The sequence below is a fragment of the Suricata suricatta genome, chromosome 4 (genome assembly GCF_006229205.1).
Source record: "Suricata suricatta isolate VVHF042 chromosome 4, meerkat_22Aug2017_6uvM2_HiC, whole genome shotgun sequence".
Lineage (NCBI taxonomy): Eukaryota > Metazoa > Chordata > Mammalia > Carnivora > Herpestidae > Suricata > Suricata suricatta.
The window spans coordinates 74,252,192-74,275,483 of NC_043703.1; the positions used below are offsets into that span (position 1 = coordinate 74,252,192).

The following is a 23,292-nucleotide window of genomic DNA, read 5'->3' on the forward strand; positions in this document are numbered from 1 at the left end:
AAAAAAAAAAAGAAACAGTCAGGTGCTAGGTGGTCTTTCGTGTTTGGCTTCTTTCACCCAGCACATTGTTTTCAAAGCTCATTCACACTATAGCATGTGCTAGTACTTCATGTCTTTCCTGAGGCTGACTAATAATGGCTGTATGGATAATCCCACACTTCGTTCATCCATCCGTCGGTTGTTAGGCATTTGAGTTCTTGCCACTTCGGGACTGTTATGAACGATGCTGCTATGAATATTTATGCACGAGTCTTATACGGACGTATTTTTCTGTCCCCTCGGGTGGATAGGTAGGAGGTGAGTTTCTGGGCCATATGGTGATTCTGTGTTGAACCATTTGAGGAACTGCCACATTGTTTTCTACAACAGTTGTCCCATTGTGGACTCCCACCAGCGGTGTGTCAGCTTCCACTTTCTCCACATCTTTGCCAGTACGTGATGTCATCAGTATTTTGGATTCTAGCCCTTCAGGTAGGTTTGTAGTGACATCTCACTTTGCTTTTAATTAGTGTTTCCCTAATAACTAACACAGTTGGGCATCTTATTATTATTAGCCATCCATTTATCTTATTTGGTGACGTGTCCTTTCAGATCTTTTGCTCCATAAGTTCACTACGCTTTTGGTTTTATTGAGCTGTAAGATTTCTTTATATATTCTGGATACAAGATTTTTTTACCAGATTTACATGACTTGCAAATGTTTTTTCACAGTCTCTTGGTTGTCTTTTTATTTTCTTAATTATGTCTTTTTAAAAGCAAAAATATCTATATTGATGGAAATCACAAAGATTTTTTCCGGTCTTCTGGAAATGTTGCAGTTTTAGCTCTTACACTTAGGTATATGCTTTGGTTTTTTAAATTTCATTTTAAGTTATAATTCCAGTATCGTTAACTTACAGAGGTATATTTCAGGCGTACAATATATCAGTTCTACACACTTCTCAGTGTTCTTAATCTTTATTTTCTCCCATTCCCATACCCATTTCCTTTCTGGTAACCATTTGTTCTCTTTAGTTGAGAATCTGTTTCTTGGTTTGCCCACCTCTCTCTCTCTCTCTCTCTCTCTCTCTCTTTCCTTTTGCTCATTTGTTTTGTTTCTTAAATGGAAAATGCTCCATTTTTAGTTAATTTTTGTGTACAATGTGAGGTAAAGACCTAGGTTAATTTTTTTGGCATGTGGACATCGAGTTACCCCACCTCCATCTGTTGAACGTCCACAGTTTTCACATTACAGAGAATATACCTTTCCATACTCCATTGGGTTCTTGATTTTCTCTGACAGAGAAGTCTAGAACTTGAATTGCAGAAATTGCAATTACAGTTGGAAAGATCATTTGAAAATATGACATTATTTGTGCTTATTTATTTACTTTTTAATTAAAATTTTTAAATTTTAATTTGTATTTTTAGAGAGAGGGTGAGAGGACACAGGCAGGGGAGAAGGGGAAGAGAGGGAAAATCAAGCAGACTCTATGCTCAATATGGGCTCAGTCCCATAACCCTAGGATCACAACCTGAGCTGAAATCAAGAGTTGGATGCTCAGCTGACTGAGCCACCCAGGTGGCCCCAAAAGAAGTTTCCACTTGCTCTAAAACAGATTGATGTTCATCATTACATACACAGGTATATCTTTTGCAGTGGGAGGTTTCAGAGTATTTCTGAATGGGTGCCCAATGTTTGACAGGCTACTGAACTTTGTAAATTTAAGAAGGCACTTCTAAAATTATTTCTAAAGATGTAAAATCTAAAGAACAGTATACTATACATGTGATCGTGTAATCCTTGAACTTTAAAGTGGCTTGTTTCTAGAACAGTTTATCTCTAGTGAAATGTCATAAAGTAGGATTTTCCCATTAAAAACAAGGGGGTGATGGGCACCTGGCTGACTCAGTCAGTAGAGCATGTGACTCTTCATGTCCCATATTTGCTTTAGAACTTAGTTTAAAAAAAAGATTGATGGGGCGCCCGGGTGGCTCAGTCGGTTAAGCTGCCAACTTCAGCTCAGGTCATGATATCGCGGTTCGTGAGTTCGATCCCCCTGTTGGGCTCTGTGCTGACAGCTCAGAGCCTGGAACTGGCTTTAAATTCTGTGACTCCCTCTCTCTCTGTCCTTCTCCTGCTCACGCTCTCTCTGTCTCTCAAAAATAAAATAAATAAATGTTAAAAAAAAAAAGATTAATTTAAAAATGAAAAAACAAGCTGGGAAGAAAGGGACAGAAGTACATACCTATATATACTGAGCAGGAGCCTCGTTTTTATAAAATTACCATGATAACAATATGTAATCAGGTATAAATTCTATTAATGCAGCCCATTCGTAATTGTACCATATTAATGCCATCCATGGTAAACTTTATAAAAAATGAAATACTTAAATGATATGAAACAATATTATCCTGTATCTGTTAAGGCCTTGTTTTAATTTGTGTGTAACTAACGCATAGTAAGACCGTACTAAAGTTACAAAGTACGGAAGAGTGTCAGTATTGTGGGGGGGGGATTTTAGCTTGATGATTAAATTGCCAGTATACCTCTTTTTCTCCTGGTTCATTTTTCTCATCTTAAGCTTCCCTATAATAATTAAGATCACAGAGCATCCAGAGTTGGGAATCACTTTCCAGTTGGCTGACGACACACGTTCAGGCAACACACAGTTGCCATGGCAGTTGGAAGGAATAGGTTTAATTGGCAAAACAGCATAACAGCAAACTGCCACGTCTTGCTCCATGAACTAAATGTTACCTGTGTTTCTCCTGCTGCTCACAGTCCAGGGACAGAATGAGAATTTCACTTTGCTTTTAAGATTGATGGGGTGCCCGCATGGCTCAGTCGGTTAAGCTGCCAACTTCAGCTCAGGTCATGATATCGCGGTTCTTGAATTTGATCCCTTCACTTAGTAGTGCAGCTGGGGAGGGGGTGGGGACGCCCAGGTAAGCTGGAGAGGAAGGAACACTCACAGATGGTAAATTCCCAGGAAACCAGCACAGATGTGGTTGCCAGCCACCAACGCCAGCATTTCTGGGTGGTGGAGAAGCTCTATGATACGGAATATGTGGGCCTTGTAATATAGTAGGGCTAAGTTCAGATCCTGGTTTCCCTACTAACCAGCTGTGTATCCTTGACCTACATAAGCCTCAGTTTCCTTAAAAATGGAGTTAATAGTACTTACCAGGATTAAATGGAGCAATGCTTATGAGATACCACAGTGCCTGGAATGCAGTATATTCAATAAATGATGGATTTATCATAATCACAATCTTTGTTGTCATTAAGATTGCTGCTTTTGGTCAGATACTTCAGTACAGACCAGTTAGACTCTGCAGTCTTCTAGCCAGAGTTTCTTGAAGTTTGGGATGAAGATACAGCTAACAGTGCAGGTTCTTGAGCCCCACCTGGAGCTTCTGAATTTGAATCACTGGGGTCCAGATTTCGTGCTCTGGACTTTGAACATGCCACCCAGGGGAATTATTTTTGCCACACTGAAGTTTGAGATCTGCTGTCCAGGCTGAGGTTCTATGGATTAAGTAGATAGGCACCTCTAGGTATTAAGTGTCCTGTTTTTTAGGCTTGGGCTTTTCTCTTCCAGATGTACCCCAGTTAACTCTTGCTTTAGGAAAGAGTTATTCCTGAAAAAGCTAAAAGGTAGCCTAATAATCCTGTTTTTCTCATTGAACTCTATTAATCAGTTGGATGTGAATTTATCAAGTGGATATGAACTTATACAGAATACAAACAATGCTTTTTGGCAAAAGAGTGAAATGAAAACTTTGTAAGCAAGAAATGGTAGAATAAAGAATTTGCTCTCATACACGTTGAGAAGGGGTGCCTGGCTGCCTCAGTCGAGGGCGTGTGCAACTCTTGATCTCGGGGTTGTGAGTTTGAGCCTCATGTTGGGTGTAGAGATTATTTAAAAAACAATTTTAAGAATCTAAAAAAAAAATTGAGTTGCTCCACTTACTGCTGGAAACTGGAATTTTGCCAACTCATTTGGGATTCTAAAAATGTAATTGTCTCTTGGGGCGCCTGGGTGGCCGAGTCGGTTGGGCATTCAACTTTGGCTCAGGTCATGATCTCATCATTTGTGAGTCTGAGCCCCGAGTCGGGCTCTGTGCTGACAACTCAGAGCCTGGAGCTGGAGCCTACTTGGGCTTCTGTGTCTCCCTCTCTCTGTATCCCTCTCTGTCTCTCTTTCTCTTTCAAAAATAAACATTAAAAAAATGTAATTGTCTCTTAAAAATAAAAGTATCAGTAAAAAATAGAATAGAGATACAAGCATCAGTAGTAACCTCCTGTGTTTCTAGGACAGTTTTCAGCTGTTTATAAAAGTCTTCCTTCCTCATAACATTTTTGCATTTGATTCTCAGAGCTGCCCTGTGAAGTAGGCCAGCAGTTTTTGTTTGCTTTAAAAGATGGGTAAACTGAGGCTTTGGAGGGCTGTAAGACCCTTCTCCCAGAGTCACACAGCCCCCGAGAGGTAGCTGGGCCTAGAGCCAGGTCAAGGAATGGGGAGGAAAGCCCAGAGGCACCGTCCACTTGGCTGCCTGCCCGTAGACCTAACTTCTAGCCATTTGCTAGCTTCCCAATCTTCAGTGGAATCTCAGAATCTCTCCTATTTGTAAAACAGCAGCCTGTATCAACTGCATTGGGCGTTTTAATGAAATGAGATGGGATTGGTAAGGGCCCCATTTCCAACCCTGATATCATTGTTCTTTGATAAATTTCCATTCCATTGTCTTTTTTGACCTCATGATGTGCATTCTTTCCACTGAACTTGGACCAGTACCTGCCACAGTTGGTCTTGCCCAAATGAGAGCCTTTCCTCCTAATTTTCTTTTGGGTGAGGGGCCTTTTTTTTTCTTTTGGCTACTGGGGATGGGCTCAGCAGCTCAACAAAGCTCTGGCAACTTCTTCTGGTAGTACTTGACAACACAGGGTTGATGAAAGCTACCTTGGACAGTAGAGCTGGTGTGACTCTAGGTCCGTAGTATGCCATTTCTTGTAGGCCAACACCACAGCTGGGGGGACATGAGACATGGGACCTTAAATACAGTTTGGGACCAAGGTCAGGTGTGACAGCCCCATTGTCCAATGTTTAGTATAAATTTTTATGTATTTACTTATAACAAGCTTTTGTTGCATACTTGGTTTTATATGCTTACTCTTTTTGTGGTATCAATTATTCATCTATAATTCCTTCACTACCAGGTTTTGAATTGAACATGTTCACGATATCTTGTACCAGTACACGTCCTCCTATCCCTCAATGGAAATAGAAAAGAAACACCACCAGTGGCTGGCTGTAGTCTTGCCTTCCCTTTGTGACCGTCCCTGTGCAAACAGGCCAAGCCACTCATAGCAGAAGCCTTCGTTCTTGGTGAACAGCACATCTAACTTAGGGTCAGTGTTTTCTTGATGAGGTTCATTGGCTGGACCCTTGCAACTTTATTTTTCAAGTTTATTTATTTTGAGAGAGACAGAGCGCAAGCAGGGCCTGATGCGGGTCTTGAACTAATGAAACTGTAAGATCATGACCTGAGCCAAAGTCAAGAGTCGGATGCTTAGCCAACTGAGCCACCCAGATGCCCCTGAACCCTTGCAAGTTTAAAGGTGAGTGACACAGTGTATCATCAGTGAGTATTGCTGGAAGAGAGAATCCCAGTGATATCATTACTTTCTCTGACTCTTGAGGGTTATTTCGTCCCACTTCACTGTGCACTCTTCATTCTTGCATCCTGTTCATCTTGTCCCTTTCTCCTTCCATGCAGTAATGCTGCAAGCTTACACGGAAACACAAAAAAGAGATTTGGTCCAAGTCCTCAATCTTTTTACATTCTGTTGCCAGCGAGGGACACTTACCTGTTGAAAAAGATTCCATTACCCTGTATTTCATGTACCTGAAACTAGGAAGGGCGCCTTCAAACCTGGGTTGTTGGCAGTAAGGGGAGGAAAATTGTAGTCAGTTTGTTTTCAGGGTGGCTCACTTCAGGTAGGTTGTGAAGGAGACAGGACTGGATGGATGCTTCCTGATCTAAAACATGGTTATGGATTTTGCAATCCTTCGTTATTATGACTAAGCAATAGCTTCCATCAAGCTCATTTGTATAAAATCCTACCTGAATGTAGAGAGGCAATAGCTCCCTTGCCACCCAGAGCTGTCCATTAACTTGCTCATTTATCTATCCATCGCAGCAGCCGTTTACCCCTTTATGCCTGCGTGAAGCGTTTTTAAGTACTCGTGATTTGTGAAGTTGCTATTCTGCATTTTAATCCAGAAACCCTTAGTTTTTGTGATTCCAAAGTCCCTTGGGGCCATTGATTGGAATGTTTGCATACCTGCCTGGCAGTGCTGTGAACAGATCCTTCTCTCCCTCTTCGTCCACTAGATGATCCGCTGTGGCCTCAGCCTCTGCTGCCCATTTTCCTTTACCGTCTACTCCTGGCTCCTTCTGCCTTCTCTGTACGACAGAAGTCAAAATAGATCAGGAAAAAAAATCTCTAATGTTCAAAAGGGTTTAGAAAAACAATGGATTTCTAATCTATTCAAATCTAAAACATGGTTCATGATTTTGGAATATTTATTTGTCCTCAGTAAGTGATTGGAAGAGAGGAAAGTAAGTTAATTTTTCATAAAATCATGCTTTCTATAAATTAAAAAAAGAAAGTTTGAGTAGACCTCTATATTCCTCAGCTTGTGTTTCAGAGATAAGATATATTTCAAGATGTTAAGATGGGATTATTATATATATTTACTTTATAATAGGATGGTTTTAAAGTGTGTCTCCACCCTTAATGAGTCCAGGCATAAACTACAACTTATAATTCTCTTATTTTCTCTGCTCAGGTGTGAAACTCACCATTGTGTTGCTGCTGTTGACTTGGGGATGGTAGTATGGTCTGCGTTTTTAGATAAGCCCAGAAAATAGAATTCCCTTAAGTGATTATTACATGGGCCTGACACAGAAAAGTCCTCCCTAGCCCTTTCTTCACACAGAGCTGTGACCACCGTCCCACGATGTAAGGGAGATGGGCTAGGAGCACGGGGTGCAGTCAGAGGGGCCAGGATGGGGCTCACCACAGTCACGCAGACTCCCATTTCTTTATTTTACAAAAAGTGAGGGTGAACTCACCTACACTACCTTCTCAGTCTGGCATTCTACGTCTCCAGTGGTATTTAAAATGTTCATATTTAAGTACCTTCTTATGCTTATAGAATTGGGGTGAGTATTAAATTGCTTCATGAGTTTCAATATTTGCATTCCTAATAAATTACCCATTCTGCCTATAAGACAAGTTATAGAGTCACTAACTCTCTTTTAGCATCGGTACCCTCAGTTTTATCATGCAAGGACAGCTGACATCCACTGTACTCCCCTTTTACTTCAAGGGCGTTAAGAAGCATTGATATATTTTTAAATGATTTTAATACTGTGTAATATTTTTCTTAGCAAGTGGTCTATCTGTTCCCTGAACCCAAGGGACAAGGCCACAGCTTTCCGGATCGTAATCGTTTCTTTCCTTCTCTCTTTTTCTTTAGTTTTTAAGAATTGTGTCAAAATCCTCCATGTGTGTGTGTAATTTCCTTTGATCATAATCAGAATAGTTTGGAGTTAATCATTTGTGTTGAACTTGCTGTCAGAATTCCAACCACCAGTGTGGTTCTTAGAACTTGAAACCTTGTATCTCAAAGATACAGCCTGTTGGGGAGAATGTCACCCACCATTAACATGTACTTGTGCCTCTGAGCCATGGAAGGAAAAGTCCAGTAAAGGGGTTCCCACTTTCCTTCTGTTTCTCACCCAGGCCCCATCCAGATCCAGGCTAAGTCTGAATCTGGGGTCTGAGAAGGGAAGGGACAAGTTTATGATGGTGTCTGTCCCTTCCCAGGATGGACCCTGAACTAGAGGAAACCTTGGAAGGTGGAATGGAGCCACCTTGCATGATTTTTTTAAGGTGGTCGTTAGGCAAGTGATGGGTGTTTGGCCATTAACTTATTTCTCACCAGGTCAGAGGCTGCCTCTCAGCTCTCTTTGCTTGGGCAGTTGTACGAGTCCCCCAACCCAACTGTTTGTTCCTTAACTAGCCCAAGTATGGTAGGAAAAGATGTGTGTACCCCTGGAAAGTTAGGGAGATGGAGAATTAGAACACTCAGGTGGGGAGAGGGCTGTTTGTGGCATGTGCCCCTCAATGCTGGTCCAGTCCCCGCCACCCTCAATGCTGGTCCAGCCCCTGCCTTTTCCTCAGTGCTGGTCCAGTCCCTGCCACACACACACCACCAAGGTCTATAAAAGAAAAGGAAGCTTTGGAGAAAGAAAGATTAGTCCACCCACTTGTTCTAAAAATTAAGGAGAAGAAACCAAACATGATTCAGGAAGTCAAACAAGACCAACTGTATTTGCATTCCTTCTGTGATCAGTTTAAAGGAGAAGTTGTGGGCACAAAGAGAGAGAAGGGAGTGGTGTGGAGGACAAGAGGAGAGGTGAGAGGTGACGCGGCCGGCCCAGAGGAAACAGCAGAGAGGAAGAGTCTGGGAAAATGGGCACATGCGCACCCTGATGACAGCCCACCAGCAGCCCAGAGGGGAAGTCACAGGGAAGCACTAGCCAGAAGTGGGGAGATGTTGGAGAGATAAGCACACAAGGCTTTTTACAGAGCAGCATTACTGGGCTCCGGTGTTGGTACAAGTTGCTGCTGAGGGTTTTTGCAATAAACCGTATTGCATTTTCCTTACTTCTGTCTGTAGGTGGGGGGGGGCGGGCCTGTCCAGGGCTGGCCTTGCACAGATGAAATTAAAGGAAGAGCCTGTTCGGGTTCATTCACTCCTTCGTTAAATCTGCTGCCTTCTCTGTGAACTGGGCTCTCATCTCCAAAACGGGTATCATAATGCCTTCTTTTCTTATCTGAAAATACAGTGTTAGGCAGATTAAAAATGCAAATTGATGACAATTTAAGATTCCTAAGTAAGAGATTGTCTCTTTAGTGTTAAAGTAACAAAAAGAGAAACATGTTATTAGGGCTCAGACTTCTTTCTAAATATGTAAAGATTTTCTTGTTCTTACTTTGAGCTCCTTAAAAAGTAGTAACTGATCTGGGATCCTAGGAGTTGCCGCCCTCACTTAGAATCGTAGGACGTACACTTATAATCCGTCCATTCCAGGCACTCTATAATCCAGATGAAATACCCACACTAAAAAAAAAAGGCTTATGGAAAATCCCTTTTATTATGACACATTAATTTTCATTTAAGGAAAAATTAGTGATGTATGGCTTTAAATAGTGAGATGCCATTTATTTATTTCTTCGTTTATTTTTGAGAGAGAGAGAGAGTGCACCTGTGACCGGGGAGAGGGGGAGGGGGAGAGAATCCCAAGCAGGACCCACACCCAGTGCAAGGAGCCGTCTCACAATTGTGAGACCGTGACCTGAGCTGAAATCGAGAGTCTGTTGCTTGATGGACCAAATCACCTCGGCAGCCCTGAGGTGCCACTTTTAAAATTTAAAATATATAAGGGCCTGAAGTTTTATTTTTGTGGAGTTGGAGCACAGAGCTGGTGCTGTAGACTAGTCTGAAGCGAAACTATGTAAACGGAGAGTTTTGAACCTTGGTCTATCCGAGGGCTCTGTCAACAGAAATTGGGGAGTGGGGGCTTTAGTTTCACTACCCCTGTAGGTAAAGTGTAGCATTTCCTTAAGTTATGAACGTAGACCTCAAACCAGGGTGATTTTATCAATATCTGTGATTTTTTTCACCCAAAGACATCACAGGTTTTTTTTCCACATTGCTGGTATCTTAAAACCTCTTATATTTATCAGGACTAACAAAGTATGACAGTTAGTAGACCTATTGCTAGTAGTCTTTCTTTTTTAAGTTTATCAACTTGTTTTTTGAAACAGTGAGTGAAAGCAGGAGAGGGGCACAGAGAGAGTGTCAGAAAAAAAGAGAGAGCACGTGCATTGGGGAGGTACAGAGAGAGGGAGAATCACAAGCAGGCTCTGTGCTGTCAGTGTAGAGCCCGATGCAGGGCTTGAGCCCACAAACCTGTGAGATCATGACCTGAGCCAACATTAAGAGTGGGAAGATCAAAGGGCGCCTGGGTGGCTCAGTCGGTTAAGCGTCTGGCTTTAGCTCAGGTCATGATCTCACTGTTTGTAGGTTCGAGCCCCGCATCGGCCTCTGTGCCAACGGCTAGCTCAGAGCCTGGAGCCTGCTTCAGATTCTACATCTCCCTCTCTCTCCGATCCTCCCCTGCTCATGCTGTCTCTCTCTCTCTCAAAAATAAAAAAATAAAATAAAACATTTTTAAAAAGAGTGGGATGTTCAAACAACTGAGCCGCCCCAGGCGCCCCCCCCATTGCTAGTACTCTTAATTCATGTGTTTTCTATCTACTAGTATGTCAATTCTTTCAATATTTTAATAATTACGTTTCAAAATAACGAGCTTACTTGATATTTTTATTTTATTTTATGCATGTCATTGGGGAAGGGGTCTCTAGCTTTCCCCAGATGGCAGGGCGCTACCGAGCTTCCCTTCCTGTCCCCCAACCCCCATTCCAAGCAGCTCTACCTCTCAGGGCAGCAAGGCCTGCCAAGTTCTGTTTTCCTCCTGCACACGTGACTGCCGAGGACACAGAGGTGTAGCGTGGAACGGACAGAGGTTTTGAAGTCAGACAGACTGAGGTAAACGGGGCCTCTCTCCCTCGGCTCTGTTGCCCAGACCAGGTCGTTGCCCAGTGTCTAAACAGGTGAAATGTCACGAGGAGTCGTTCTGCCCCCGAGGTGTGGCGAGGACTAAGTAAGGGAGCCCGTGTTCCGTGTGCTTGTGGCCCACCAGGGGCGGCCGAGAACCACCTCTGTCGTTTCTTTCTTGCAGCTTGCATTGTCCAGATGCGTTTTCATCCTGCTTCCAGCTCCGGGACTGTGCCTGACATCCCCACCGTGTTCGGGGCGCTGAGCACCGGCGGAAACAAGGGAGGCTTGCTTATTCGTGTGTACCTTGAGAACACTTTTGGCTGGTCCAGTGTGAAAGCTCTGCTTTAGTTAGTTTTGCTTCCATCTTCCCAAAACATCTTAATTTCCCTGCTTGTAGCAGTTTTTTCTGAGTTACCCTGCTGTCATACTTTCCTGAGGCGACTATAACAAATTTCCACCAATGAGATAACTCACAGCAGCAGGCTTTTATTCTCGTTGTCAAAAAGGCCAGAAGTCTGGGCTCCCTTCTGGCCTCTTCCAGCTTGGGTGTTTGCTGGCAGTGCTGGGAGTTTCTTGGCTTATAGATGCACCACTCTGATCTCTGTTTCTTTCCTCATGTGACTTTCTTTCCTTTTTTCTTTGTGCCTAAATTTCTCTCTTTTTCTAAAGACAGGAGCTACTGGATTAGGGCTCAGCTAATCCAGTATTATTAACAGACTTCATTTTAACTCGATCACATCTCCAAAGACCGGGAGGCTCGGTTGGTCGAGTGGCTTGGTTGGTCGAGCATTCCACTCCTGATATTGGCTCAGGTCACCATCTCATGGTTTGTGGGATTGAGTCCCACACCAGGCTCTGTGCTGACAGTGCAGAGCCTGCTTGCGATTTTCTTTCTTCTTCTCTCTCTGCCTCAGCCCTTCCTTCCCAATACTCTCCCTCAAAATAAATAAACTTTAAAAATTTTTTAAAAAGAGATCCTATTCATAGATACTGGGGTTGAGGCTTCAACATACCTGTTAATGGGGGCAGAGAGAGGGCACAATTCAAGCCACAGCTCTTATACTTCCTTTAGACCAAGCTTCTAAATGGATATATGTGACATAAGGGGTGGTTTTTTTTTTTTGTACAAATCTTCCCTCCGTTAATAATTTACTCTCTCTGTGGTTTCAAAAAATGTTTTGAAGTGTCTCACTGGAAGTAATAAGATCTAGCTTGGCTTTTGACTTTTGGGATGCAAAGGAAGGAACCTTGTTTGGGAAGAAAAAAAACGCAGGCCTCCTGAGTAGGGAAAGAACTTTAAAACTCTCCAGAGAAGCAAGAGTTAAAAGGTCAGCCACTCCACTGCAAAGTTTGTTTACAAAAGTTTATGACTTGGGTGTGAATTGGCCAATCAAACCTAGAGCCCTGGATTGATCTGAAGCTCAGGCTGCTAGGTTGTGAGAAGCTGCCTGGACAGGGACAGGGGACTCTGGGGTGGCCCCTTAGCACCCTCACTGTTGTGTTTTAAAGGCAAGAAGGAAGCTCGGAGAGCATGGATGTGGTGAACTGCTTGTTCCTTCAGTGTGTCTGTGGGCCATTGACTGTCGCGGGGTCTGGGGTAGGTCGTGACTTGGGGAATGTTGGTGGCGGTGGCGGTGGTAGGTGTCTGTAGTTGCAGGTCCAATCACTGTCACACTGTGCTCCCTGGCATGCCGCTCTGTCATGGTTTGGAAGTACGCAAGCGTGGCTGAAAGAAGATTCAGGTTTAAAATAGGCATCAGAGCCCAGATTTGTTTTACAAGGAATGTGAGTCTCTCCTGGCTTAAAGATCGGGTCTCGCCCTCTTTTGCCAGGAGTAAAGGGGACCATTTCAACTGTATGTATTACTCTGTTCACTAATTTTTGCCATTCCTAGAACATGCAGTACCACTTAGAAAGGCTGCTTTCTCCTCTTGTATCTTCACTGGGACGGTAGAAATGGTCCTAGTAGACTTACAGCCGGTCCTTCTGCGTAGCCTGTCTCCCTGCATGCTCCTCACCCCCCTCCCCCGCCGCCCCGCCAGTGGGAGCTGTGGCCGACACTCAGGTGGGACCGTGTCAGGACGTGTTAAGGGGATCATCCCTGGCACGACTCCTGCCCTCCCATCTCCTGCTTTGCGCATACCTGCCTTTACCCAGCCTCCTTACTTCCCCGAGTGTGTTTTGGTCTCAGAAGGATTAATAAACCAGAACCGCTAAGATAGCCTCTTGTTTTCCTGTGCCCACTTCCTTATTTTCCTCTCCGCCTTAGCAAGGCTACGGCGAGGCATGCCCCACGTTGCATAAGTGCAAAGAAAAAAAATCCCCCCAAAACAAACAAACCAAAAAAACCACACGCAGATTTTGTTACCAGTTGGACTACTCATTGCCTGTAATTTTGTCTTTTTTCTGGACCTTCCTAACACCTTGTTTCACACCTTTTAATTCCTGTGTGCTTGACTTATGCTGTTTGGTGTAATAATGTAGTTAAACTCTCCATAATATCCTGTTTTTCATAGGTAGTGCAGGAAACAATCTTCACTTTTTCATGAGCTCTCCTATTTCCATAGTGTCAGAGCGGGGAGACTTTCCTGCCCTACTCTTGGGCTTACTACAGGGGTGCAGAATCAAACTGACAGAAGACAGAGTAGCAAAAGAAAAGATGGGTTTTTATCATGTGAGCAAGTGGGAGTTCATAGGAAAAAGTGACTCCAGGAAGCGGTTAGAAGTGGAGGTATGTACCCCCCTCTCGCGAGGGGCAGGGGAGCCTGAGAAGGGCACTTAGGGAAACCCGGTGACTGAGGACAGATAAAGGGGCTTGGAAAAGCAGATGAGGGACGGGAGGGCTGACAGTGTTGAGGCAGTGTTGTCTGGGGCTTTTCCTCTGAACTGATAAGAGTCAGATCTTCCCTGGTTAGAAGAAAGAAAAATCCTCTCCCAAGATAATGGATTTATGACCACTGACTTCTTCTGGGAGTCTCTGCTTTCAGGCCGATAAGGGAGTTGGGGGCTGGGGGGGAGAAGAAGCCTGTTCTTATACCTTCAGCTCAGAACAGTTTTTACGCCACAGTGGCATGCTCGGGACCTCTCAGGGGTGACCGGATTTAAAGATAAAGTTCAGGGAGTCAGAATCGCAGATAGCAAGGTAAGAACTTTTGAGCAGAGGTAATTTGGTACAGTGGGAAAGTTTTGTGGTATTGTGGGAAAACAAATTACAAGGCCCACATTTCCACATTTCAGCGTCTCTGCTATAGCTGATGGGCCTTGTGGCCCTGGGCAAGTCACTTAACTTCCCTGGGTTTGTGTTTTCCTGATTTGAAAAACGATGTTGGTGGAATGTCCATAAATCTCTTTCTGCTGTCTTTGCTTTTCATCAGATTTTTAAGTTTTTTGTAACATTTATTTATGTTGGGGGTGGGGGAGGAGCAGAGAGAGGGAGACAGGATCCCAAGCAGCAGAGATCTGAGCAGAGAGGATCTGACAGCTCAGAGCCCCATGCGGGACTTGAACTCACAAACCGAACAGGGAGATCATTACTTGAGCCAAAACCAAGAGTCAGACCTTTAACAACTGAGCCACCCTGGCACCTGTATCAGATTTTTCACACTTCAGCGCCCCGTGAACAACACAGGTGTGAACTGTGCGGATCCACTTATACATGCTTTACGTATATATATATAAATTAGTGTTTTACATATATACGCACACGATGTAATACTGTAAATGTATTTTATGATTTTCTTAATATCCTTTTTTTAGGTTACATTATTATGAAAGCATAGTATATAATATTCCTAGCATAACAAATATGTGTTAATCGACTCTTATCAGTAAGACTTCCAGCCAGCAGTAGGCTATTAGTTAAGTTTTGGGGAAGCTGAAAGCTACATGTGGAGTTTTGACTGCATGGTAGGTAGTTGGTGAGGGTTTGCACTTCTAATCCCTGTGTTGCTCAGAAGTCAACTGTGTACGGGGCGCCTGGGGGACTCAGTTGGTTAAGTGTCCCACCTCTAGCTCAGGTCATGATCTCACAGTTTGTGAGTTTGAGCCCCACATCGGGCTCTGTGCTGACAGAGCAGAGCCTGGAGCCTGCTTTGGATTCTGTGTCTCCCTCTCTGCCCCCTCCCCCCATAGTCTGTCTCTCTTTCAAAAATAAGGAAACATTTTTTAAAAATTCTTTTTTTTTAAAAAAGGAGTCAGCTGTGTGTGATCATAGGGAAGGGCTAGGTATAGGGACTGGAAATGCCAGGAGCTGTATTTGAAGTCTTAGTTGCCACTGATAGGCAAGCAGGGTGACCTCTCTGGCAGGTCCTCAAGCCTGGCTGGGCCGCCCTAGGGCAGGTCTGCTGAACGTCTCCCAGTTGGGGTGGCCTGTTCTGCCTACCCTGTCTGCCCTGCCCTTGACTGACATCTCTCTTGTCTGTTTTTATTTTTTATATCTTTGAAAAATGATGACCAAGGATAGGAGAACTGAAGGAGCCCAGGCTCACAGACGTGTGACTGGTATCTGCTGCCCCCTTCCAAGGGCTCTCCTCTGAGTCAGCTTTGAGGGGTCTGCTGAGGTCGGGGGTGTCCTCTGGCAGGGTTGGGCCTGGGAATGGCAACTCCACACACTGCTTTTTTTTATCAGCAGTAATTAACCGTGTCTGATAAGGGCCATCTCCCTTACCGCTACCACACAAGAACCCGTCATTCCCCAGTGAACGGTTGCAGGACCAAGTCCCCAGACCTTAAGTAACTGGCCTGAGGTCACAAAGCTAGCTCATGTCCCAGCCTGACTCACACAGAAGGCTGTCCATTTCCAAGCTCCCGGTGCTTTTCTGGTACATTGCATTGGCTCTTAAAAAGGTATTTGAACAACTCAAAAGTATTGCCTGATTTAGGACCACAGACTCTCTAGCTGTGGGATTGTCTAGTCCTTCCTCGTTTGTGCTGGATCACACAGCTAGTTTGGAGTCGGATCTGGTTCTTCGGATCCTGGATCCGTGCTCCTTCCATCAGACTTGAATGTCAGGCCTTAACAGCCCAGACTTAATCTTATTAAAGCACCTTCTGGTTTATTTATTTATTTATTTTTAAATAATAGTTTATTGTCAAATTGGTTTCCATATAACACCCAGTGCTTCTCCCCACAAGTGCCCTCCTCCATGACCATCACCCGCCTTCCCCCTCCCCCTTCAGCCCTCGGTTCGTTTTCAGTATTCAGTAGTCTCTCATGATTTGTGTCCCTCTCTCTCCCCAACTCTCTTTCCCCCTTCCCCTCCCTGTGGTCCTCTGTTAGGTTTCTCCTGTTAGACCTATGAGTGCAAACATATGGTACCTGTCCTTCTCTGCCTGACTTATTTCACTTAGCATGACACCCTTGAGGTCCATCCACTTTGCTACAAATGGCCAGATTTCATTCTTTCTCATTGCCATGTAGTACTCCATTGTATATATAAACCACATCTTCTTGATCCACTCATCAGGTGATGGACATTTAGGCTTTTTTCATGATTTGGCTATTGTAGAAAGTGCTGCTATGAACATTGGGGTACATGTGCTCCTATGCATCAGTACTTCTGTATCCTTTGGATAAATCCCTAGCAGAAGCACCTTCTGTTTTTAAAGGTTATTGCAAGAAAATACCGTAGAGTAGCAATGTGAAGTGTTCTGCATTCATTCTTTCTTCCTGGGTCCTGCATTTCCCTGTGCCGTTGTTATGTGCATTTTAGGTGACACCACAGTCGATAGTTCTTTCTGGTAATTCACAATGGTACTTAGTCTCTTAATATCTTTTATCATAGCTCATCATTGGTTACCCTATATCACTATTTAAATTATGGTTTTAATTCAGCCTGCAGTGAAAGATGATTTGCTTATTTTAATGCATGTTTCAGTTACATCTTTCTATTACACAAATGACTTTTTGACATAAACACATAAATCAAGAAAGCCTGGAGGCAAGGCTAAAGAGGATGGGGGGAGTGTGTGGCTGGTTCTTTTCTAGCCCCTTCCAGGACCTTGGTGCTCACCTAACTTGTTCGCATTTGAAAAGGTTGTGGCAGAGGAACCCTGGAGGCGGGGCTCATCCCGGGATGAAGAAAGGACAGAGGCTCAGAGGATCACCAGGAGGAAATGGGGTTCTGGGAGAAGGTCAAGGCCCCGGCCGCTCTCCGACTATGGCCAGTTGGCCCACCGAAGTCTCTCTATTCCTGAAGACTCAGTTGCTATGGACCCCCAGAAAGAGGACGCCATGGACGGGGACCACCAGCCAAATGTGGCCTCCATGGACCCCACAGACCAGAACCCTGTCGCGGGGGGCCCCCGAGGAAGCCGGAGAAGGCGCCCCGTCTCTGTGATAGGCGGGGTCAGCCTCTATGGGAACAGCCAGCCAGAGGAAATAGAAAGTCTTCTAACCCAAGTAAGATGGGCGTGTTTCTAACAAAGCTCACAGGGGCCTCCAGCTTCCTGGCCTTTGTTCTTCCTGCGGACTCACTAACCAGGCCTCCGCTTCTCTTTCTTCTCTCTGCTCAAGGAGGATAGACTCCTGACCTTTCTTCCTGACTTTGGAAACACACATGAATCACACTAACAACCTGACGTGCGGATGCCTTTTACTAATCTTCTGTCTCTCCTGGAATCTCCAGCAATATGTGAAACTAGTTTGCTCTTTTGTTCTAAATCACCCAAGATTTTAATAAGGGGAACGTAGCGTTGCATATTTAGTGAGCTTTGGGGAAGAAGTTCTTGAAAGAGAAAGTGCTCTCCAGTGTTAAAATATAAAGATAAGAAGAAAATAAGTAGTTGGTTTTTTTAGGAGCTAAGGAAATAATTTTTTTCCACCATTTTTGTACTCTTTACCAATAGATTACAAGTGTGTATCAGTTACCCAGAGAGCACTTTGAGGCTACAAAACACTTAAAGGCCCTGTTCAGGAGGAATGCTTGTAATTTGCCAAGACATGGTCAATGGGTCCCAGCACAGTATAGAAGTCGTGCCCAGTTTCACTTTTTGAGCATGCTAGCTGCTATCGTAAATAAGTCATAAAATTCTCTTAAAAGGGAAAGTCTGTTGATATTGGATTTTATATGTAACTTCTCCCTAAGAAGCCCATCCCAATACCTTGTTTATAGCAAGCACTCAAATACCTCTTGTTTAATTGAGTTAAACTGAATTGAATTCTTAAGGCAAAAAAACGAAATGAAAGAATACTATGAACTTCTTGTGGTAAGCTGTGTCCTCTGCTAGGAAATCATTCTGAACCAAAGCAAACTATAATCTCTTTTAACTTGAAACGCAGTCCGGGGTCCTCAGAGCAGGGTGGGGGGTGGGGGGCAGGAATCTAAAGCACTTAGAGATGATCTCACATCAGAGCACCAAGAAGGAATGTGGTGAGATAATTTTATGCACTACGTAGGCTCATTTAGGGAATTGGGTGGGAAAATCCTCAGATAACCCAAGGACAGTGTAAACCAACTTGGCCTTCAACTTAGAGGGATGGTTCACACAGAAGATCAACAGGGGACGTGGGCCATGCTAAAGAGACCTGGGTACATTTGTGGAACCCCAACCCTTCTTTTAAACAAAGCTCAATCATCAGGATAGTTACAGTAAGGAAAGTTTGTGTCCCAAGGGCTTGCGTGCGCATGTGTGTGGCTGGGCCTGCCAGTCCAGGTCCATCGTCCAGGGCCTGGCCATTGGTACTGATTCCCCTGGCGGCTGCTTCTGGGAAGACGTCTCCTTTCCCTTCTGACCCTGTACCTGCGCAAAATAGATGCCACCCCTTCCTAAATCTGCTTTTCCTCCTCTTGGATGCTTTGCTCTCACTGCTACCCCTTGGTATGTCACCAGCACATACGGTGCCATGTGGCTGTGGGGTAAGAGCCATCACGATATGGGTTTTTGAAAATCTTGGAATAATTGGTTGCAGCTGAACCTCTTGGAGCAGCCCGAAGCCCTTAACACGATCTGGATAAAGCATTTCCCACGTGTGAGTGGCTTTGAGGTGACAGCGCTGAGCTGCTTACAGCTGTGTGTGTACAGAGCTTGCGGGAGGTGCCACTTCCTGGCGCCCCCTCACCCCCTTCTGCTTTCCTTTTGCAGCCGGCAGCCAGGCCTCCTGTGCCGGCTCACCAGGTGCTGCCCTACAAGGCAGTGTCGGCCCGGTTCCGGCCCTTCACCTTCTCCCAGAGCACCCCCATTGGACTGGACCGCGTGGGACGCCGGCGGCAGATGCGAGCGTCCAACGGTGAGTGTCCTGGGCCCGCCCTGTTCAGGGGCTCCCTTCTCAGACGCTGGTGTGGAGTCCTCGGGGGGACCACTTCCCGTGAAGGCAAGGTGCCTGTTCGACTCGCCCCGCCCTGTGGTCTCTGGGCCAGGGGTGAGGAGGGCCCATCTCCAGCCGTCCAGGGTGGGTGCACTGTGTCATCCCGTCCGAGAAGTTTGCCCCTGTCGTGTCTGCGTCCCTGAGTTCCTGCAGGTGGAGGAGCTAAGAATGGAGGCCCAGGCCTCTGTCTGAACCCTTTGGAAGCTCTTTCTGGGTGTCTGAGATCCACCGATAACTATGTTGAGCAGCGAAGGAAAGTCCGTCTAATAGAGTAGTTAATGGGCTGTCGCAGTCCTTACCGAGTCAGTTCTGGTCGATCCGAGCTAATACCACATGTTCTCGGAATGACGTTCACATTCCTAAGAAAGAAAATCTTCCCCTACACTCACAGTCACATCAGGGCCGACCAGCCGGTGGGATGGGGGTGCGGCCTGCCATGCCCCAGACGAGTCATAGGAGCTAACGTTTACGGAAGACTTATCATGGGGCCGCCTGCCCCATGTGCTCTGCGGTACTAGCTCCTTGGGATCACTGCCGCGTTAGCTGCTGGTGTTATCCTCGTTTTACCAGTGCGGGGTGCCACTGTGGTATCTTAACCACTTGGTGAGCACTGAACTATACTGACTCTTTAAACACCTGCATTTTTATTTTTTATTAAAAGAATTTTTTGTTTTTTTTTTTTTTGAGAGAGAGAGAGTGAGAGAGCATGAGTGGGGGAGGGTCAGAGAGAAAGGGGGACACAGAATCTGAAGACAGGCTCTAGGCTCTGAGCTGTCAGCACAGAGCCTGATGTGGGGCTTGAACTCATGAACTGTGAGATCATGACCTGAGCCGAAGCCAGATGCTAAACCAACTGAGCCCCCCAGGCGCCCCTCTGGCTTACTTCTAGAAGGTGAATGGTGTGTGGTGGGCATGAGAGTGAGAGCTGGGCTTTATAAAGCAAGCCCAAGCAGTGCCACTGCCTCGCCACACAGGCAAGTCCTTCACGTGATGGCATCCGCCTGAGGCTGTACGAAGAGGTGAGGGTTAGACAACTTGAAGAAGGCTGAGGGTGTCCCTTGAAGAACTGAAATTCCAGGGAGAGGAGAAGAAACATCGATGGGTGGGGGAAGGGAGAGAGAACAAGGAGGCGTGGACTCCCTGGGGGAGGGAGTCCCTTCCAAGGACAGGTTGAAGGGGATGATGGGCAGTGATCAAAAATGTAACAGGGAGTTCACTAACAGGTTCTGACACAAACGTCGTTGAGGACCGTGTGCCAGGAGGACTGCACTGGGTCGTGAGGGCTCCGAGAGTTGGTGAATGGGGAGGAAGTGCCACTGCCCCTGATGGTGTTGCCATGGTTTCGGACTCGTGTCACATACAGTGGGAGGAGTCCAGGTGGGGCTCGCAAGTGGAGGTTGAGGAAATTTGTGAACGTCTCATGCCTTAGTCACTCAGCTGCATAGTCTGGACACTTGGGAGTCACCGCTCCCCACTGTGGGGAGTCATGAGGTCCTGTCTGTTGGTTCTCGGTCACCTTGCTCCTCAGGCTCCTTACCCCTTCCCCTCATGGCCACCCCGTCACCTCTTCAGGCCAGGTTGTCATACACTCTCTAGTCAGAGTCACTGTTTGTATTCACCTCTTTCCCACCATTGGAATCAAGTCCTAGTTCCTTCACCAAGTGTGTCGGCTTTTGTACAGCCTGAGTCTCACCTTCCATCTGTTTCTCTCCCTTCTCCCGCCAGGGTTTGCCATCCAGCATTCCTGCTTCCACTCTAGGCTTTCACACTCTCTTCACATTACCCACAGTGCGCCCTTTGCCTCGAATTCCCTTCTTTCCCTTTCCCTCGGGTCCCCATTCCCATCCAGAATTCAGATCTCATCCCCTCGTGTGCCCTTGGAGGCAGTGCGCATCCACCGTCCTTCTGCGAGGCCACTCAGCTCCCGGCTCCATGTTCGTTCCCTCTAACCTGGGTATCCACATCTGGTGATGTGTTTGGGGAAAGTTATCCTGAGCCTGAGGAGCAAGGTGACCGAGAACCAACAGACAGGACCTCATGACTCCCCACAGTGGGGAGCGGTGACTCCCAAGTGTCCAGACTATGCAGCTGAGTGACTAAGGCATGAGACGTTCACAAATTTCCTCAAGGAGAATGAAAGCTACATGCACACAGTGTTCATGGTGCTGTGGTGGCCATGTAAGTGTCCGTGGCCCTGGAGTCGAGAGGCAGCTGCCGCATAGGCCACTCCCTCAGAACAGTCCGCAGCATAAGTGGGAAAACCGAGAGGCAAACAACATGAGGGGACAGCTGCGATTTTCAAGTGAGGAAATGCAGAAAATGGAATCATGTGTATTGTATTAGTCAGTGAAGGCGCTGTAACAAAGTAAGGAGGAGCTGGAGCTGGTGCCGTCAGTGCAGAGATCTGTCGAGGCATTAGAGACGGAAGTCGTTGGGCCGGCTGGTTCCTTCTGATGGCAGGGCTGGGGATCTGTGCCAGCTCCTGTCCTAGCTGCTTCGTGTCTCGGGTCCCTCGTGCCTGGGCATGGCTGTGTATCGCCTTGGTCTCTGCCTTCATCTCACTATGGCTTTCTCCAGGCCCTTGAATTAGGGCCACCTAATAATCTCATCTCAACTTGATTATCTACTAAGACCTTATTTCCAAATAAGGTTACTTTGACAGTGCTGGCGGTTAGGATTTCAGTGTCTGCATGCGGGCCATCATCCGACCTATAACATACACCATGATTGCAACAATTTGCAGCATGTACACACACGGTCAAAGATCTATCAAGAATATGCGAAAATGAAAGCAGTGTGGTTCAGTTGGAAGGAATATAGGTAAGTTCTCCAACCTTATACAACCCTTCACTATCCTACACACCCCTAAACACCCCTACACATTCAGCCAGCTTATATAGCAGGGTTTTGTTTTGATTTTTGTTGAGAAGAAAGAAAAACTAACTCTGACCAGCTTAAGCAAAAAGAGCATTTGTTTGTTGGAAGGGTGTTAGGTGTTCCCAGAGTTGGAAGAATGGCTAGAGACCTGGTCTAGGAAATGGAGGGCAGTCAGGGTTGCTCCTGAGAAGCAAGGAGCCGAGGAAGGTGTTCACTGGGCAGGTGTGAGGCCGCCCCGGGAGCAAGTGAAGAACCGTTCCTTCTGTCCTTTGGTCACTCACTCAAGAATCAAAGTCCCAGGATAGAGAAATCAATTTTTAAAAATTTTTAATGTTTATTATTCATTTTTGAGAGAGAGACTGAGCACGAGTCGGTGGGGGGGGGGGGAACAGAACAGAGAGAGGGAGCCACAGAATCTAAAGCAGGTTCCAGGCTCTGAGCTTGTCAGCACAGAGCCCAATGCAGGGCTCAAACCCATGAACCGCAAGATCATGACCTGAGCCAAAGTTGGATGCTCAGCCGACTGAGCCACCTGGGTGCCCCGAGAAATCCATTCTTGAAGCTCAGGTGACATGTCTGCCACTCAGTGCCACTGGGACCGTCACAAGGACTGGTGCCTCCAGAGACGCTTTGCCTTCCATGTTATAAAGCAGGCACACGGGTTCCCTGTCATTGAAGCCGAGCACAGTGGAAGGGATGTCGTTCACTTAGAGGGAATCCAATTTGAGTTGGGAGTAGAAATAGGGGCACCTGAGTGTCTCAGTCGGTTAAGCATCTGACTCCTGATTTCAGCTCAGCTTATGATCTCACGGCTCATGAGACTGAGCCCCACATCACCTGCTTGGGATTCTCTATCTCTGTCTCTCTCTCTCTCTCTCTCTCTCTCTCAAAATAAATAAATAAACATTAAAAAAACCCAAATAGGAATAGATTCTGGACAGGGTCTCCCTTTGTTCATTCGTTCGTTCGTTCGTTCATTCATTCATTCATTCATTCATTCATTCATTCATATATTCAGTAACTGTTGAGTGCTTCCCATGTGTCAAATGACAGCAGTGAGCAGAACAGAGCCCTTATATTGCTTACGGTCTGGTGAGGGGATGATGAATGAACAAGTGGCTCTGTAACAGGGCAGGCAGTATTACAAGGAAAAATGAGGAAGGGTGGAGGGCGTTCATTTTTTTTAAAAATGTCATTCTCACATGATGCACCTAACCCATGTATAATTCAGACCCCTCACTCTTTCCCTAAAGGGAGACAACTCAAAAGCTTGTCAGTTCCTAAAATCACTCCAAGTCTAGGCCTCCAGAGTCATGTCCATTTCTTCTCCAGTCCTGTTGCAATGCCTCTTCTACTCTATAAACCCAGAGGTAAATTTAAGCACCACACCGTTATCATAATGGAAAGAGATGGGGGTAGGGA

The 23,292-nt window shown here is 45.6% G+C and overlaps 1 protein-coding gene across 5 annotated transcripts in view; it reads left to right on the forward strand.

Moving 5' to 3' along the window:
• Positions 1-23,292, forward strand: part of SPATA13 (spermatogenesis associated 13) — an 84,543-nt gene that overhangs the window by 8,774 nt on the left and 52,477 nt on the right. For 4 of the 5 annotated variants that reach the window (XM_029936947.1, XM_029936944.1, XM_029936945.1 and 1 more), the window contains exons 2-3: positions 16,723-17,088; positions 18,771-18,915. In XM_029936947.1, the coding sequence (XP_029792807.1) occupies positions 16,723-17,088; positions 18,771-18,915 (511 nt within the window). The remainder of the gene's footprint in view (positions 1-16,722; positions 17,089-18,770; positions 18,916-23,292) is intronic. The other variant, XM_029936948.1, reaches the window with a different exon arrangement.